Raw genomic sequence first — 20,479 nt, forward strand, 5'->3', positions numbered from 1 at the left:
GCCTTTCAAATATGTATGGATGTCTAGTGACAAGTCATTAAGAAATAAAACAAATAAATTCTGCCCTCTGTTGTTAAATTTTATTTATATATGGCATACTGTAAACTTAGAAATGTAAATTTTTGATTTTCGGTTCATAAGTTTTTTTCCCCTTTTTCTGGCAGAAAATGTACAACATAATCATTTGGAATATAAAGTAGCAAATTTTTGTATTTGACACGGCTGATCATGATGGTGGGAAAAAGGTTAATTTGCATGTCGATTCAAATAAATTTTGCTTTCACTAATATATCAACAGAAATATTGTACATGGCACTATTCAATATTATTTTGAATTGACAACATATGGAGAAATTGATGCCATGTCTTTTCAATTTTGTAAGTGGCTTTCTTTGTACACATTGTCAAATTCATCTGTTCAATGCTTTTTTCCTGTCAGAGTAAATACACAGATGGCCACTTTGTGTGTACCCAGTTGGTTTATTTTATTGGTTGGACTATCCTTGATGTCTATTTTGACAGCTCATCAAGTGGGTAATAATATTATATCACATGTATTAAATGAGCATAGGAGTAAAAATATAACAGAATGACATATTTTTGCAATTCTGAATTTAATTTCCACAGATTGTTTGTTTTCTCAATTGATCTGTGTTAAAAAATGAACAGAATTTACATTTCCAAATACAAACCAAAAGAAAGTAAGGAAACATGACCACAAAAAATTGATTCTGAAAAATGCAAATTGTACCTGATTTATTGTCCTTTCCATCTGAATTATTCCTAGTGATGGCAAAGTGTTCTTGAGAAAGTCTACGATTCCTTCAAAGCTGTCGCACTGCAGGATGAGCTCAGAGTGGCTTCCAAGTATGATGAGGGCGACCTTTGTGACAACTTCCATCCCTTGTAAAAACACTAGATCTGGATGAATGGAAATCAACTTTACAGTCAATACCACTGCTCCAGCCAATAAGAACACATCAATTTGATCAAACAAACAATAATTTTAAAAAAATATTTGTATAATCATCGGAGAAGTATCAACTGGCAGTTAAATAATTTTCGAAAGGCCATTTGTTAATTTGATAAAACTTCACAAGAATTTCTAAATAGAATGGAAACATGAAATATCTGTTTTTAGAGAAGACCAACTCATCACCATCACTTACCAAAGACCCTGGCCACAAAGCCTAGTGGGAACTGCGATGCAAATATTGTCAGGAACCACGGTGCCGCGTAGAGTGAGGGCGCTATATCATGTTGTTCCAAGTGATCATGTAGAGGGCGGTAGTAATCATGGAGTAGACGAGACAGCTGGTACATTTGAAGCTGTACGACAAATAGAAAATGCATGCTATCCATTAGGGCTATTCTTAAACAACATGACGACATCAGCTGGACAAATAAATTTACTAAATGGTGGTCAAAACACAATGTCCTTCTGCATCACCGCTCAGATCACACTTCAACTTCAGAAAGTCAGTGCATACATGAGATGGAAGTAGTCAAATTAAAACATGCAAAATAATCCAATACATGAAGATTCACAATTGTTTTCATAATAGCCTGGGTCCCTGGGCCCATTGCCATATCACTGAGTAAGAGTAAATAAAAAGCACACTGAAAAATTTTCTTTGACAAAAAAATTATGTGTGTTTCCGTACACATGGTTTCAGGAAATGTGGTATGTTAGAAACCCTTTTTTTATTGTTTATCTCTAATGGATGTGACAAATATCAAAAAAAGGCAAAAATTTTACAAAATTGTAGGTGATTTTAAAAAATGGGAGAGAAAAGATAAGTTTTTACAAAGGATAGTTCAGGCAATTGGAAACACGCACACTTTTTATATGTTATTTGTGGCCTTTTTTTGAAACATGGAATGTGATCACGTTTATAATGCCAATAATTTGATTTGTCAAATTCTCTTCTTGACCCTCACCTGTAGGAAAACCATGTCTGGTTTATACTGCCCTCTAATTCCTAGTTGAAACATCATGTATTTCAGAACTTCAAAGGCAACATCTTCTTTCATCTGATGAAGATAAACATAAAAATGTCCATTAGGATATGAGTCTTTAACTATGGATAGTATTAAGCCTAGTTTTGAACTGGAATTCGTGTATGGGTGAGGCTAGTTTGTGTTTTAAAGCTTTGGAAGGAATGTACCGGTAGAGAAGCTGGAAGCTCAAGATATTTCCCTTCATGATTAGTAACTAGAATCAGAAGACTGGCTCCACTGATACATGTTCTGTGGAAAACATTGCTGAAGCAACCCTACTGACCCTTTCACCACAATGGTTTGGCCCAAACGCAATGTTATCGATGGCCAATTGTGGACCCGTTTAAAGGGGTTTAAGGGGTGAGCAGGTGGAATAATTATGGACTGTTCTCATTCTTTGGCGATGGATTCATTTGTGAAAGTCATGTTTTCAATCACATTATTTTGAAGAGTGTTATTTTCTTCTAAGTGTGCGTCATTCAAGGACTGATCAAATTTGAAGAGAGAAATTCAATACTGATGAAAATAAATCTATACCTGGGTAAAGGTGAAGACTTACATGCATAAGGAGTATACCGGCAACAAAACTCAGACCTTGACAATAACCAACTTCTTGATCAAGCAGTGAGTACGCCTTGAGTAGATTGAAGAGCGAAAGTTGACCCGGTCCTAGCTGAGTGGCAAAGTACGGATGAGTTGGAAATGTTCGTCCTACAAACAAGACAAGATAAAACAAATGCATGAATCAATTCCTTGTGAATTGGAACTATGGGTAACTGTCCACATGTACATGTACTGTGCATGTACATGTAATCTAAGGTCCCAAACCATTTTTTTCGGTCACTGTACGTATTAGGACAGTCTTACTGGATATTTGTAGCACTTCATCTTCATCAAGGGAGAAAATTTTAAAAAGAGCATATCATATAAAACTGAAATACACAATATCCAAATATAGACAAATTGTGTTTGTTGAAGATAAAATTTTCAGTTTTTTTTCTTTATTCAGAGTATAGCATGCTTGCATGTCAAACAACATCGTTCAATGCAACAAACATCCCTGTGGTTATCAGGATAACTTTGTTTTCCGACACACATTTCATATGCACTGGTGATATTCTGTCTTTGGTTCATCAATTGATTGTTTTACAGTCTTCTCTATATAGTTTGATGAAAAAACTGGGGGTGGCACAAATTGACAAAAATTGTAAATTGCTATGATTGGACAGATTTTGGTTACATATCTAATACATTTGTGAAATGACATGTTGAAAAGACAATGAAGATTTATCAGGTGTCTACTGAAAATCTATTCAACCAACATTTCAGTCAGCTTGCTTACCTAAGTCTATGAGTATAGCATGTTGATGGGATGTCAATTGTTTCAGCAGTTCTTCATAGGTATCAGGCGGTGGTTCAAACACAGCCTTGTTGGCAACTGCGTGTTGGTGCATCAGAAACTTCCATATCTCACCACGTTTCATCCTTGGCACGCCTTTGGAATGAAACCAAGGAATTGTCAATTAGATGATATTTTGGATATTATGGCAAAATGTGCTTCTAGGAGATTCAGACTATCAAACTTTTACATTACTTGTTCAGTCAACCACATGTGGGAGGCTCATTTTGAAGCTTATGGAGTAACCATGTTTTTACAAGCTTTTATTTTCCCCATAGAGTTAACACAGGGACGGCAGCCATTTTGAGTTCCAAATGTTGGTAAATATCGGGTTATTTATTTCTCTAGTACCAAATGTTGCAAAGCAACCCCTGATTTTTTATTCTTGATTTCAAAAGGAAATGGTTTAAAAGTTCCCTTAGGGTATTAAGTTTGAGCAAGAATCTTTTTCCAGGGCATACCACAATAAGGTAGAGTATACACAGTACACTGACAAGAAATGATGAGTGATAAAAATGATGATTGTGCGTGTTGAATGTTCAGGAAGAATTCCAATATCTGCTTTCAAATACAAATCAAAGAATTTTTGTCAAAATTTTTCCGGAAGCAAACAAATATGCACCACTTAGTTGCTGCAAATCTTAGTAGAAGAAAATGAGCATGAACTGAACTGCACTAAAATGTAAGTGAATTACTATCATTCTGCAGACCATAATGACACCTATTCTCCACTGAACATTGCCCCACATATCACTTTTTTCAAATGGCATATTTCATTATTCCTAAATTTTACAAGTTTACAAACTCACATTGTATGACAATGCTAAACTGTAACGGAATATTTTACTTCAGTGGTGATGATGGGGCAAAAGAAAAGCCAAGAAAGCTTCACAGCATGACTTGACAAGCACCTTCTTAGCTTTCATCTTGCCTTCTAGCAAATGCACCTTGGTAATCAGTGCGTTGACCTTTGAGGCTGCCTTAATCTCAATTGATCTTCACTTTATGGAATAGACATTGACAGCTGGCATTTATCAATGCATTAGAATTCACCACGTATGGAGACTACAGGGGCATTTTTGAAAAGCATATGCCATCTTTTACCCCTAGGCAACAGTGATGCTATATTTAACATTACAATTAGGCCATGGAAAAAAAATTATGCACTGCGTCACCTGACCTATCTTTTTCAAATTTGCAAGCCTTCAATATGATAACATCAAAGTCTGGCAAAATGGAAAATACTTTGAATTCAATATTTTCCACCTTTCCATGGTCATAGGTACTACCAAAAGAAAACCTATCAAAAATAGAGCCATGTGACAGGAAAAAGTGTTCTTTGATCTCAAAGAATATTTGCCCATAGACTCCGTTTTTAGGGTCTATGATTTGGCTGTATCCTTTTCATTGGCAACAATCACTATAAATTACCAATGCATCTGTGAAGTCACTTTGTTGAAAGACAATAACATGACGGAATACTACAATAAATCATCGGCTTTGCAATGCTACAGGTACCAGTAAGAAGGACAAACACTATATCTGTACTATTATATCTGACAAAAAAAGCAAAAAAATTTAGCATCACTGTCTGTGTGTCCTTCCATCCCATAATATGTGTAAACATGAAAGCGTTGACCTTACCAGCTTTGACAGACTTCAGAAGTTTCTGATAGTCAAAGTTGATCCCTGCTTGCATCATCTCTTCCCAGACACCTGTGATCTCTTTCAAGCAGGGTGTGATTTCTTCGTAGTCTAGTTTTTCCCTCTTTGTAGTGGCTGCATCTTGCCGAGCTGTGGGGTGAAAACAAGTCAGAGTCAGTTTAAGTTATGAGTATCAGTCAAGGTGGTTGACTCTAATACACCGCATTTGACAAAATGCATTACAATAGAACGGACCATTTTAATTTCCCTTTTCTATTTATTCCTACAGGAATTTTCATATCACTACCGGGCAATGTACACTTTCATTTTTTACGGGCCAGCAACGACAAGACAGCAAAAGCAAACGATTTCATAAAATAGGAAAAAGTCAATATTTTCTTTTCCAATATTGCATCAACCTAATTCGAAGACAATTTATCAAACATATGTATCATTCAAACTTATTTAGGAATCTCGTAGAACCAGATGAATTCCCCTCTTAGATGAATGAAATGTTAGATGACAATTTTTTTACATTTTTTTACATTTTCTCTGAACTATGGTAATTATGCGTTGTTTCATAACATTTAACATTTGCAGTAATTGTAAAACAGGAAAGAAGGTTCAGATGGCCTTGACATGCTAACTGATTCTCCTAAGGGACTGAACACTGCTTATTTAACATCTCTGTTTCAATGTAATTTTAATATTGATGCTCTTTAACGATAAAGGAACTTAAGATAACTATGTTTTGACAATACAAATTGAAGTGACTTGAGAACATTATGTGAGTGAAAAAAACAGTCACGACCATGACACAGTGGTGGATAGATGAGAGTGAGTGGTGTTTTTTCTCAAAAAGCATGTACATTGGTGTATATAAACTGATATCTATACAGATGAAGATGTAAAAGTCAGGCTAATAAATGAATTGGGAGAGAAATGACGAAAATATGCCACAAATTCAGAATTGCGCTCAACTGTCCTGTACCGGTACATAGAGAATAGTAAAAAATAATTCATAGGTATTTGAGAAGAACATGGCATGACTTTTGGTATAATTGCTGACATTTTTGCCCATTTTCAGAAAACCTTTGATATTGTCTGACATATGATCCGCCCTGTTATATCATTTTGATTCAAGCTCCATTTTATGTAACATTTTGCATTCATTGCGTGTCTTTGCATACCGGTATCTGTTCCTGTCAGACCATATTACACATGTATATTGATCCACAGCAAATTTGGAAAAGGTAACATGATTGTAATCTGTACTTCTGGTATAATCAGGTCAAGCTAGTTCCTCTCTTTACAGGTAGCATTCGTTCATTACTCTCTCATTCGTCTGGTTAACGATTATACATCATAAAATAAAAACAACATGAGTGAAATGATTTTTGAAGACACAGACATGAAAAGTCAATATGATAACGATTTTTTTGTGCTTGTAATTGGTGAAAATATGCCAATTTAACTGAAGGTAAAGTTATTGTAAACTTGTGAATTCTTGCACATCTGACTCGTGTAACACAGACACTGGAAACATGCACATGACATGTAACTGTAACACAGCAGCAAATGAAGACAATGCATGAAAACACATAGACAAACAGGTTAATACATGTAGTCAGTGACAAAATTTAGCACAGTAGGAAAAAAAGACAATAGGCACTGGAATAATCGAAAGTTTTCATGCTTTCATAAATGATCAACCTTGCTCCCACATTGTGACATACATGCTTGGTATAAAATGTTGCATTGTGGGTGGAGATAAACCTGACTGGTGAAAGGTGAAAGGTAAGTGTGTGAGAATTTGAGATGAATTTCACTGAGTGTTCAGTGATGCAGTGTCATATACAAGACCCATAATGCCTCGGCATATTGATGGATGACAAGTCAAATGTATCAAGATGAAATGCATATGATAAGATAGTAACAGTGATATTCAAAACAATGGAACATGTTGAAGGAAGAGATGGAAATGTGTCATTTAAGGACCAATTTACAGACTATCTGAAATGAGAACCAGTAGTACACACACCCCTGAGAGTCAGAATTAGTCAGCCTGAAGTTGAGTAAAGCAATGCTTTCAAGGAAGAATGATCTCATTTCTGATTCCAAATCATATACGATTTTTTTTATCTCTTGAATAACTTCATGCATGGCTTGCGCAAATTTTGACAAAGTTTCTTGTGATGTTTTTCCTACTTTATATTGAATTAATTTGACATATTGATACCAAATCATAATCCTTCTGCTTCATCACACATTGAGGAATGTTGAAAGCATGACGCGGGCAAGAACCAAACCAATGTACCAAGGCAGTATGAGTCTTGGCGGTGTGAAATATTTATAACAGGAAAACAGAGCAATGACAAAAAAAACTCAAACTACAGATGGCAAAAATGTACCAAGCAAGATCTTCCTCCTCAGGTCTACGGCACAGTTAACACAAGATACCAGATACAGGACATGTAACCATAGAAACCGCACCATGTCACCACAGCAACAGAGAGACAAGACACAAAAACATGATGGTATGAGTAAGGGAGGTAAACGGGACGACATGACAAAACATTAAAACAAAACAACATAGGGCCAAAGTCCCTGAAGCTACTATAGACATGGATACAAAATTAAGTATTTCCTGACTGTATGAAATTATCTCACTAAGGTCATCCTAGGGACATTTAAACCAAATATTAAAGCTGTCTGACCAGCGGTTTTGAAAAAACAAGCGACTCAACAGTTGACAGAGCTCTGCTTTGTTATGTAGAGAATAACCTTTTGTGACACATGTATTGATGAAGTAGGTGGATATTTTTGATAGCTCATTTCAGGATGGCCTGACCAAAAATGGAAAAAAATTCCCTAAAAATACAGATTTGCATATTTCATCAGACAGTGAGACTATATTAGTCTATAATAGCAAATAAACGAGAGTTAATTACATTCTAATTACAGTACACAAGACTTGCTTAAATCAAGATTTACGTCATAAAAAAATAGCATATCTGTCAGCTTATAAAGAATCTTGAGCTGGTTATCACCAAGCACATTTTAATTTTCAAATTAACATTGTGAGTAAGTTCTGTTGAATAAGTTGAGACTGTACGTACTCAGAGAAAGCTCACTGAAGAGACAAATGTTTGAAACTTGAGAAGTTCAAGGTCATCAAAAGCATTATAAGGAATCATGTTACACTTTCATTGCACTGTTTACACAGATTGCATAATTGCTATAAATAGCACATAAGGAATCTTACAGCCAAGCTTTACCATAAAAACCCCATCACTTTGACCAATCTTTTAATTGACCACTCTATTTTTTTCCTCAAAACGTAATCTTATTTTATCCTTACCAAGTCAACCATAAATGGAAATAAGAACTTGAACTATCTCTATTTATTTGACCACCCTATCATGACAAACTATTATGAGCAATTTCTTTTAGTTAACATAAATGGTGGTTCAGAATATATCAAAGTTGGGATTCAGGAAAGTTGCCTTTACATGTTTAATCCTCAATTCACTATGATCTGTCAAAAAAAGTTGAACTTTCTGATAATTCCACACTAAAATTATTTTGGCTTTGATGATTTCCTAATTAATTCAATTATTTTAAAATCATATTAATTATTTTTTTCAGGGTGAATTGATAGGGTTTATACAGTACAAGAATTACATACAATGTAAGTCAAACTTTGACAAAAAATGACAAAAAATTCCTTAAAAATACACATTTGCATATTTCATCACAATTTGAACAAATCTAAGTTGGGTTATCCCTAGGGACCTGTACACCAAATAACAAAGCTGTCTGACCAGCGGTTATGAAGAAGATGATTTTTTACCAAAAACACCTTTTTTGGCATTAATTTGCCTATTTTCAACAATATCAAAAAATTAAAAAAAATAGTTTCTCAAAATCATATTTTTCATCTACACAACAAATATCAAATCAGTAAGTACTGCGGTTCTCAAGATATTTGAGTGGACGGACGCCTCACAAACGGACATACATACATACATACATACAGACTGACGACGGACGCCGGACGGATACCCATCCCAATAGCTTCTATAGACTATAGTCTATAATAGCTAACAAGAGCTGGATCAAATACAATTCTTTGGTTACAGTTTTAGGGTAGACTGTGAGAAGAAACGTTTCAGTATATAGTTCCTTATTCATTGTGTCTTTTCAGGGAAAGAAAGTCTGCTCAGTGAATTTGGAATCAAGAGAAAAGAAATGTAATACTACTACTATTTTGCTGTTACCCTGTAATAAAGCAGTATATTACAGTCTATATGAGGAAAATGTCAAGAGTTGTGATTTGACTGATGGCTATTATGTACACCACACTGAATTGTATGAGAAAGAAGGTTAACAGTCTCTTATGTGTACGAGAGAAATTCAATGGTAAATAAGCACTACTCTACGTTACTCTTCTTTGCAGTCAAACGTTCAAAGTTCAAACAACTTCCTGTGATGGTTTTATGAGTGAGCTGTTTTAGCCAGTCACCTTGACGGCATCACGTTTGCCATCAACTTTTGTAGACCAGGCTACTGCATGGCAGTGACATTATTTTCTGTAAAGACAACCTCATCATATCCTCCAATTTATAAAAGTGTCATCTTAATATTACAGAATCTAGTTAGATTGATAGCTGGGGGAGGCTTTTGGCTTATGGTGATTGCATGCTCAAACCAACATTTTCAAAAACAATTCAATTAATGCTTCAGTGGAGAAATCAAGTATATCCATAGGCTCTAAAAAGCAAAAGTTGTAAAAAGTGAATTGTTCATTAACTGAACTAGCAACATACCAGTAGGTATATGTAGGTTCCATGATACATAGACTCTCACATCCCCCTCTCTGGCTACATACATTGGTTGGTGTAGCCTAGCTCTGTGAGCTGGTATAGCCAGCCCGATCTGGCTAAGCCAGGTAGGGCTTCTTGTGCTGAGCCAGGCCGTACTAGTGCATAGCCAGGAAGAGCCTGTGACAGAGTCTACGAAATTCGTAGCCCAAAGCCTGTATATCAAATATCAATCCTCAGAACTGAGACACGGACATACATGTCTGGGAAATGCACTTCTGTGGGAATTCACATTTTTTCAAGTGAAAAAACGCTAATTGGTGTTATCTGATTCTATTATCTTATCTTTAGGTGTCTCTGAACATTAAATTACATACAATGTATTTTAATGAAAATTTCATTATTGCAGGTACAATTATAGACAGTGGCAGCGAGAGTCTAGGAAGCTGTCATTAGTTCAATTTGATTTATAATGGCACTACAATGTACAGGACAGCGAATTAGCCATCATCTCAGATGACAAAACTAGGTGAAAAATAATAGTGATGAAATCAATACCATTTCATGTTTGCCAAATTTTACAGGATATATTTATACAATGTTGATGGCACAATTATAATCATTATCCAGCAATGATTGTTGCTCGCCAAAAGGGTTTCTGCTTTTCAACAAATGACTGCACCCAGTCTGAAGGGCATGTGTGTACAGGCATTAAAGGGCCAGTAATGCTAACTTTTGATAATTTTTTTCACACTTATTTTTGTTTTTACTGCCGACCATAATTTCTTGTTCTACTCGACAAAGCATGTTGATATACATAGTATTCAGCTTGTTAACTCAGCCTGTACATGTGTAAACTGCATTTGATATTGTAGACAAGAGAATTCTGGTCCCGACTAAATTCAAACGTGAACAAATATAACTTACGGTGCATTTACATATTGTATAACAACTGTATTGACAAGTTAAATCTTGGGTGTTTCAACATGCTTTAGGGAGTAGAACAAGAACTTGCAATTGATATACGAAACAAAAATAGAGAAGAAATCATCCCAAGTTAGAGCTAACTGGCCTTGTAATGACAAGACTGACGCATATTCTGCTTCATAATAATAAACTCATACATGTTCCCTTCTCTGATCTACATGTATGGGTAGGCCCAGGCAACTGAATAAATGCACATACATTGTATGTCAGCAGAGTCAAGGTAAGGCTACAAAGGGTAATTTTTACAGTGTCAGGAAAGACCTTCAACAATTTGAACTGAAAACTATGAATTGTCAGGAAACCGACTCTAGCACATGTGTACATGATGATAAAATTTGGTCATGTGACCAAGACAGCAGCTCCAATTTGTCTCGAAGCAGTTGGTGTATTTTCTCAGAAATGGATAAAGCAAATGATCTGAAAAAATTTGCTCAGAAGAATATGGATTGATCACATAGAAAGCATGTGAATATTTTTTTCTCTTTAATGATGGACAAAGTTCACAGTATGTCATAATGTACGTTAGTTTTTGGAACATACTTTTCCTTAATGCAAGCCTAAATACTGAGGAATAACTGTTTGAATGTTTGTTTTTCAGACCAAATTGTTGTAAATTTTCTGATGCTACAAAAATAAGCCAATCATAGGGAGTAGCCGTCCCTTAATTTGAGAGTGTCTGCCTACTGATACCTGCTGTATGCCGATTGAATCTAAATATATTAACTTGTTTGTGATGCATCTATTTTAACATCTAGAACAACCATGGCAATATTTTTAGGACATCAGTTACACAGTTTTCAGGGATTATTCAAGCACAACAGGTGATGTGAATTTTGGTTGACCTGAGTGGGTGTGATAGCTACCATAGATTCTGTCCGTTGATTTTATATTTTCCGTATTTCAGAAACTGGCATAAATGAACATACTGTTACCACCAGTACAGTCAAATTTTGTATCAGAAATGAGTTTGGAACCATGTTGACGTGCTAAACCATCCAGTTTGGAATTCTGCCTTTCTCAAAGTAAGATGCACATGATATAAGCCTCCGACCTCTAAAATACCGTATATCCCAGCATGTAACCGTAGACATACTGTAAATATGTAACTGTAGTCATACAGTAAATGTATTGAAAATACAGTTACAGCATTTCAATTGATGTACTTAAAATATATGACTTTTTCATTGACGATTATAAAAGTAGTTCATGCAAAAACATAAGAATATGAGAGAGAATCGAAGCATATACTGTACATGTACACTGTGGGCAAAAGGATGAGAACTACAAAATATACAGTTGTATATCTATTAATATACATAGGAATGGGACAAAAAAAGGTTGGGTGGAGCAACTATATTAATTACTACAAACAATCTAAAGGTTTATGCTACATTCAAGAGGACAAGAGCCTAGAGAATAAAACATGACTGCATTAATGTAAACCATCCATCAGCCTCTAGTCTGACATTTTGCCAAGACCTGACCCTGACGAAAGGCACTGACTGAAAACACTAGGGCCCTATTCTGAAGTGAGCCAGACAAAAATTGGCAAAGAAAGATTTCTGCTTTTGAATGAGATCTTATGAAAAGACTTACAAATTGAGAGCAGTTTTCCACTGTTTGGCATTGGGACGAGTGATACTATTTAACACGGTAGAGTCACGCACGGTACATCAGGGAATGGCTAGACTAAAGCCATCGACTGCAAGTTCAAGACTGTGGAATGGTCATCCGCATTAAAATGCAGTCTTGTCATGAACGGAAAACAGAATGAGAACTGGACAACAATATACGAAAAAATCTTGATAAGACTCGGTAATGAAGCCAGTAAAGACTTGTCCTCTCAGGCTATGACTAAACATGAAGGGCAGGACGGGGGTTTACACAGTACATGCATTTTTAACATCTATTTGATTATTTTGTCATTACTAGTACATCAAAAACGATGATGGTTACACTTGTATATAGCTACCGCTACACATACTAAAGGGAATCATGCAAAATTGGGTTTGAAATACTGTAATTGAACATGGACTTAAAACAATGACGAGGGTATCACATATTATTGAGTAAAAATATTTTACTAAAATCCATGCATAAGGTATTTGCCTGTTATTAAATGCATCCTCCCGTCCAACCATTGAATTCCTTGGTTTTTTAATCAACTTCACAAAAATTTTACTTGACTATTATATAACTCTATAGACCTCCGTATTAATGGTTACAGTGATTAAAGTGAAGTACATTAGGTCTCGCAAAAAAAAAAAACATAGATCACTGACCTACTTTTTTGTCAGATTTCTGTCACCAGACAGTGATAATATATAGACCGCTTACCAAAACATCAAATTTGAATGCCCATGGTCGATAAATGACAACAACATATCATTATTCCTTTCTCTTTACATTTTTGTGCAATCCAATATCGACCTATCAGCGTCCGTTCCCAATGCAATTTTAATAATGGAGTCATGCAGTTCCTAACAAAGCCAGCTGGCAAATCAAGGCTGTGGGATTTATTGCTTTGAATTGTCCATCATCCAATAATTAGCAAATCATGTTGATTTCATGATGGGCAACCTATTCTTGATTGTATATTTCAAATTATGATGGTAATGATGAGAATTTGATAAATTACACTCTGCGATATTGTCTGTCTTTTTTTCCATCAATGTAAAATGGTATTTGCCTGCGTTGACCATAATTAAACATTAAAATATAACAGTGCTGTAGTTGTATTATGTCAGTGCTTAGAGAAACACTGGTACGTATTCATGGACGGGACACACCAGCTGACTTACTCATTACATCATCTATAAATAACTTCAATCGCTTTTTGCAGACACATTGATCCAACTAGATAATATAAAAAACTATCGGAGTTTAACTGACGTCAGATGGGCCAAAAGGAAGCGTAAAGATGGAAAAAATACAATGTGTACAAGTTCCAGGACAGGTGTGTCCTGGACACAGCAGAGAGAGAAGGCGTCGCTATAGCGATGTGAATATATCAGTAAAACACTTTCTGTGGGCAGCGTATCACCACTTGCATTTACAGACTAATTGGATGAAAAAAAAAATATTTTAAATGGAACATACCGCAATGACCTTATGAAAAACCAACAGCAGCAAACATGTTAGAGCTCTGATGAACGTTATGTACAGAAATGGGTAAGTCTACATCTACATGAGAATAACATTTTTCAAGGACCCATGCACCGAATAATGGAATCTTTCCAAAAATAGCAGACTACAGGCAGCGAGGTACGGGTGGAAGAATTAATGGAAGCTTGCCAGAACTACAGTGCCGCGCACAATTTCCTGCTGAATATAAAATGAGGTGTAGTCAAAGCGTTAAAAAATTACACTTTTTTGTCCTGGATCTACAGGAGCTGATATGCCTTACCTTGGAAAGTTACTACTGAGTACGCATAATAGAACACAAAATATCCTAATTTTTTTTTGGTCGGAAGTCGGAAGCATGAAAGAAACACAACACAACAGTGCACAGACGTGAGATGAGTGTAGCTGTCGTTGGAACAGAAAAAATGAAAAAAAAATTTCTAATTATAGAAACAGAAAGAAGAGATGAACTGGTAGCCAAAAAAAAGAGTACGACCGCAGCATGGAGTCATAAAATATGCAAATCAGCTTCTAGAGTACTTTTGAGTGCAAACGAGGCATGCAAAGTTCTGGTTTGAGTGTGGAAATTCTTTGTACATCAGCTCATGCCAATAGAAGATGGACTGATATAGCATATAGATACGGATTCTAAAGCTGAATAGATGAAAATGAGGGATAGAAATCCATAAAAACACAAAACTACACAGTTTGGCTGCAAGACACATACACATGTACAGGGCTACCACAAGAGAATGACACAGAAAATATCTGAAAGGTAATAATTGGCGCCATTGAAAGTCTTGTAAAAACATACTGACATAAAGTCAAAAGTTGTGTGAGAGACAACAAATGCTAACACGACAAGTGAAACCAGTCCTGTTTAGTGTAACACTGTTTAAATCATGACAGGGAGAAAAATAAACAGGTAGCTGAAAATAAAACTTACAGAGCTCTGACAGTCTGTATCTTCGGTGGCACTATCAAATGTCATCAACACTGCATACATAACAATCATTCATATACCGGTACATGCATAAACATGAACACAGGGCACAAGATATATATGGCCTTAAAATTCCCATCTTTACATAACAACTAGAAACTATCAATGTGATTCAGCATGTTTTAGGTCCCTCAAATTGAAACAATGGGGACAAAAGCCACTCTGCCATTTCACACTGGAACACCTATACAGCTGTGTATTCACTCACTTCCCATCTACACCTATGTAATCGTCATGGCTATGCTTTATGTGTCAGTGAGATCTGCCCTCTAAGCCCACATGACACGACACAAACACCAATCAAGCTCTCTTTGAAAAGTACAAGTTTTCCCAAATCACTTTGTGTGTATGTCGATGGAGGGCCGTTTTAACCTGTTCATCCCCGATTCCCTATGAATTGGTCCACACTCACCATTTATAACAATGGGTTTAGGCTAAACCATGGTGGTAAAAGGGTTAAAGATATGTGTATTTAGGGTTATGAATCTAGCAAGGACTTGAACGGCATTGGAACTCCTGTACATTTATAGAAGGCATGCTGTTACAAATACCACTCAAAGAAAAACAGGAATTGTTTTGTATCGGCAATTGAAAATAATGGCGATACACAGACATAGTTATGAAAACTTGGGCAAACTGTAACCGACACTGACTGTGAAGAATTTCATATTGACACTTCTCTAATACTTCTTCATCCCACACACACTTAGACATCCACACACTGTTACACACAAGTTAACCCACACTGTAACTTCCTCACTCTGTCTTCTCAAATTACGCCGCAGCTGAACAGCACAGCTCAACTACCATGAAAACAATTCAAAGTTTTCAATCTAATTATATTTAAGCTGATGGCAAAAAATTTAAACAAAGATTTTCTTTATCACCTTGTAGTGTTTTATTCTCTTTCTCCATCCTCAGCAGTAATATCTGCTCCATTATTGCTTTCTTCCAAAGTGCCCGGATTGCCGCTTTGGACTTGAAACGAGACTTCACCTTGGGAGTTTTCCGTTGAGTTGCCGGGCTCGGCTCCGAGCTTCCAGATCCTTCTGAGCCTACATCATCCACTTCTTTGCTGGATTCTATAATGGGAAAAGTACAAAGGAGTATACGTAAGCAGAACCACATTACAGCAAAATTGGAACATCATATATGGAAAACGACTTCAGCTAGAAATGAACGCTGGAGAAATAAAGACTCTTCCTTAGGATCAAAAAAACAAATCCAGGATGTTTTAACCATTACAAAACACTGGAAAATGTTGTTTTCCCCTTTAAGATGATTACCCCAAACAAATTTGATAAACACACACAAAATATACTTGTTAGCAACGGCGGATATGACAACCTTTATGAAGGATTTGCTGAACACACAGTGCATATAATGCGAGGTGTATACCACCCCCATATATCATTTTCAAATGTCACACCACTCATCTTGCCAGCATCTGCAACGTGATACAACACTGAAGTGATACTCTGGTCATTATTCATTGGCAGGGATCCCGATACAAGTCGTATTACTCCTTCATGAAATTGTTGAGATTTTCTGACAGCCTGCGGGCATTCTTAGAATCTCATTCTTTCATTTACTTCAGACGGTGAAGTTGAAAAGGAAAAAAGGTACCTGCTTGAAACAAGATGGCAAAACATCCAGGGTAGCGGATAGTCTGGGAAGACTCCCACTGTTTGGAATTCTGTTTTGTGGAATTATCTTGACAATGACAAAGATGTCAAAACGTGTACGCAACTTTTACTTTTATGAGTGAGTTTATTGACTTTTAATGTTTTCAATACAGCAAGTATATTTTATTAACCTGAATATTTTTGCTGATAATACTTAAACATAGTGCAAAAAAAAGGCAATTTTTTTTCCATGACTGAAAACATTGAATTAGAATGCATAGGGAGCTAAGTCCTTGAAAATTAAAATAGCAGATGATTTTTTTTTCATAATTTATATCTGGAGAATTATCCTTTCATTGAATGACTAGCCTTAAATAATTCCCCCATGAACGACTCTAAATGTCAGATTTCATTACTACGCTGTACACTGTGACCTTTTTGATTTCAGCATAGATGGAGTATAATCACTTTGCCTAAGCTAACATGTCAAACAAACGATTTACAAAAAGCAAAGAATCAAAAGTTCAAGAAAGATGACTCTTTCATGAGAAAGGTAGCATTGTCCTCTGTGAACTTTAACACAACCAATGATATACCGTTGCCAGCCTAGACACATAGAAATTTTTTGCACATCTGTATTTACTAGAATGTGTATAATAATATGGTACATGTACTTTTCAAACAATTGCACCAAAAGAAAACAAAAGACGTTAAAATGTACAGTAACAAGAGGAAGCGACATAAAATCCAAAATACAAACAGAAAGCACAGTTTACTCACCTTGGGACCAAAATTTACAACAGATTTCATCTAACTGTAGTTACAGTAGGGGAACACAAGTCTTAAGGTAGAATGTGGCTCATATTCAGATGTTCAGACTCTCAAATCTTTGCGACTGTTTTGTTCTACTACTTGTTGCAGGCTCATTTTGAACATTATGGTGTAAATGAATGTTTACCTGCTTATTTTTGTGAAAAATGAAAATGTACTTTTCCCCAACAAATTTGACACAGGGATGGCAGCCATTTTGAATTCAAAATATCGGTAATATTGTCCCTTATACCAAATTTTGGATGATGACCCTAGATTTAAAGTGTCCTTACAGAAAGTTTTAGCAAAAGTTTAAGTCTTCCTATTTCACGGTGCACACTACCTTGATGTAGTTTAAATACAAAGTAAGGTATGAGGTGGAATATTTTACCTCTGACAATGGAGCGTTTGGGTTCATTATTGCGCAGCGGTGTGACAACCCTGTTGAATATCGCCTGCCTCCATGAACCTTTCCTTGGAGAATTGTAAAGAGAACTGCTGGCAGGAGTTGGCATTTCAGACATCTGTCTCCTGTCAATCCAAAATACAATAGAACATGGCAGGTGAGATAGAAATCCCACAAAATGAAAAGAAGAATGTATGAAGGAGTCGCTAAAATGAAACTCCGAACAAACTAAAATTAAATTCTTGCAAAATATTTTGTCATCATTATAATACACAGTACCACATTTTGAAGTTTGTGCTATCGCTAAAAAAATTTCTTTTTCAATGACATGACTGCAATTTTAAGGTAACTGCATAACTTGAGTACCACCAGGAATTCCCATTGCAATATGATGTATGTTTATTTAAATATCTCCCACTGGGTCTAAATAATTATGCAAAACATTGTAGTCAAAAGGGTGATACTCAATGATTTATCCATTATGCAGATGTAACAATGTGGGTGTCTGACTTCCAGATGATCTTTCATATCTATTGATCCTTTAAGTCCCGACTTTGTTGGGGAAAAAACACTGAAAATACCGCTGGTAGTACACATCCCGGAGGAGCAGTTCTAGAATTGAAAGGCTTCTACTGTTGTGCAATAAGACGGTGATTTCAATGGGGAAAAGCTTTGAATCTACAAAGGCAACATATTTTAATTTGCAACAAATCAATACAACAAGTGTTTTTTGTGGACACCATTATGAAAGAATTGTACAAGCTCTGCTTCAAATCCTGTCTTTACGGGAACCATTACTCAGCATGTTCATCAAACAGCCAGTAAATTTCCAAAGTTGCAAATTTTGTACTTTCTTTCTAATCACTGGAATTACCGGTAGTAGGGATACCAAAATAATCCAGAAACAAATTAATCTACAGGAGATTTGTCAATTTTAAATTTCATTTCACCATGCAGACATGTACTTCAAACATTTAGATACTTTTTCAATATTTTTTATTGGTTTATCGTTTTTTTCTTTACAATTTTTTTGGTTTTCCATTTGATGTTTCTCACTAAACACACGCATTTGATGCAAACATCCCACGTGTAGAACAGCTCTTTGCATAATTTCTCAAGGGAAAATGAATTTATATCAAGTTTCACAGATACCTATTCTATATTGATTGTCTGTGAACATCAGTGGTCCATGTGACAACTGGCATCTAAATGACATTTCCTAGCATAAAAGGCTCACTATCAATCCTGAACAACACATTTCCACAAACCTTAAAATTCTGCTAGCCGGTGTAGAATTTCCTTTGTCTTCCAGTTTAGGAGGGGTGAAGTTGAAATTTTTCAAACTAGCAGGGCTGAGGGGGCTCTTCGGACTCATGGGTATCTCCCCAATGGTGCTGCTACGCTTACGGATTTCCGGCAGCGGACCATTTCCATATTTCCCATGATCCTCTGTGCCCATGTCTTGGCTGTTGGCCTTCTGTAACTTGTTTGGTGTCGGAGGCGCAGACACTGGGCTTTCACCAAGCTCCAGAGCCAACTTGTACGGTGAATCATCCTTTCGAGAAATTTCAAACATTAAGTTAGTATAATTTCATGAAAAATTAATGTTATCCTTCCAATAATCATAGATGGCTGTAAAGCTTTGTAGTATAGATTGTTCATTTACTCATCCTTTGACAACAAACTGGAAAAGACGTAAAATATTGTAATGAACCACATTACTTGTCAAAGGTACGGGCCAGGATGTGTATGAATCTTGTACCCTGTAGTGGATTTTGCAGTTAATTCAATCGCATATCTGCGGCCAAAGTACTTTTCTGTGTGTATCCACAGTCTTCATGAATTTGTCATTTCGACAAATAAGGCTTCCCTGAAACTCAATCACCTGCTTTGAGCACTAGTCATAATCAAACGCTTTTGTGACTCACCTTGTCAAAGGTATTACTTCTACTTCTGAAACCAGAATTCATAACACTGCTGTCACTCCTGACGTCAGAACCACTCCTGTTTCTTCCCTGAAAAAATAAGTTGAATACTTTGTTAGTAATCTCTCTCTCTCTCTCTCCTCTCTCTCTCTCTCTCTCTCTCTCTCTCTCTGCGCCTGTATATTTTCCATGTCTCCAGGTATTAATGTTCTGAATAAACACACTGTATCTCTTAAACGCATAACTGTGTCTGACTGTCTGTCTGCATCAAATTCACTTCATTGTCAACAAAGTTATCTGTTTCAAACCTTTGTAATGATAACCATACTAATTTTGGTATGTAAAAGTGTACACATGGACAAAATAAGCATGTTTAAAAACAAAGAATTGCTCTAAAAACATCTACGATAGGTCATCAATGCCTGGGAAAACATGGACCTCTATACAGATGGCATTGTAAAGAGTACATCACGTAGATATTGTGATACCAGAATACACAATAGCTGTACAGTACTTCTTACCAGTAGATTATCGAAGGAACTGGTCAGGGACTTCTTTGCTTTGTTCTTGAATGCATCAAATTTGGACATCGGTTTAGTTCCCTCTGAGGCGGCGCACAATTTCGGACTCTGTCAGACACAACATTATGGAGAAATCAATAACCAGCTTTGCCCCAAAGTGTAAATAGTTATTTACGAACGCAGGGGCTTCATTAATTGACACTCACTATGAA

The 20,479-nt window shown here is 36.1% G+C and overlaps 1 protein-coding gene across 3 annotated transcripts in view; it reads right to left on the reverse strand.

The window, feature by feature from the left end:
• Window positions 1–20,479, reverse strand: part of LOC139130866 (TBC1 domain family member 1-like) — a 76,491-nt gene that overhangs the window by 7,643 nt on the left and 48,369 nt on the right. Inside the window, exons 7-19 of one of the 3 annotated variants that reach the window (XM_070696665.1) lie at window positions 20,268–20,375; window positions 19,750–19,836; window positions 19,090–19,376; window positions 17,807–17,946; window positions 15,868–16,062; window positions 14,261–14,305; window positions 7,456–7,479; window positions 5,045–5,194; window positions 3,344–3,496; window positions 2,561–2,712; window positions 1,942–2,034; window positions 1,170–1,329; window positions 752–921 (exon numbers count right to left, since the gene is read on the reverse strand). In XM_070696665.1, coding sequence (XP_070552766.1) covers window positions 752–921; window positions 1,170–1,329; window positions 1,942–2,034; window positions 2,561–2,712; window positions 3,344–3,496; window positions 5,045–5,194; window positions 7,456–7,479; window positions 14,261–14,305; window positions 15,868–16,062; window positions 17,807–17,946; window positions 19,090–19,376; window positions 19,750–19,836; window positions 20,268–20,375 — 1,764 coding nt within the window. The remainder of the gene's footprint in view (window positions 1–751; window positions 922–1,169; window positions 1,330–1,941; window positions 2,035–2,560; window positions 2,713–3,343; window positions 3,497–5,044; window positions 5,195–7,455; window positions 7,480–14,260; window positions 14,306–15,867; window positions 16,063–17,806; window positions 17,947–19,089; window positions 19,377–19,749; window positions 19,837–20,267; window positions 20,376–20,479) is intronic. The other 2 variants (XM_070696666.1, XM_070696667.1) reach the window with 2 other exon arrangements.

The sequence above is a fragment of the Ptychodera flava genome, chromosome 4, assembly GCF_041260155.1.
Source record: "Ptychodera flava strain L36383 chromosome 4, AS_Pfla_20210202, whole genome shotgun sequence".
In the NCBI taxonomy this organism is placed as follows: Eukaryota; Metazoa; Hemichordata; class Enteropneusta; family Ptychoderidae; genus Ptychodera; species Ptychodera flava.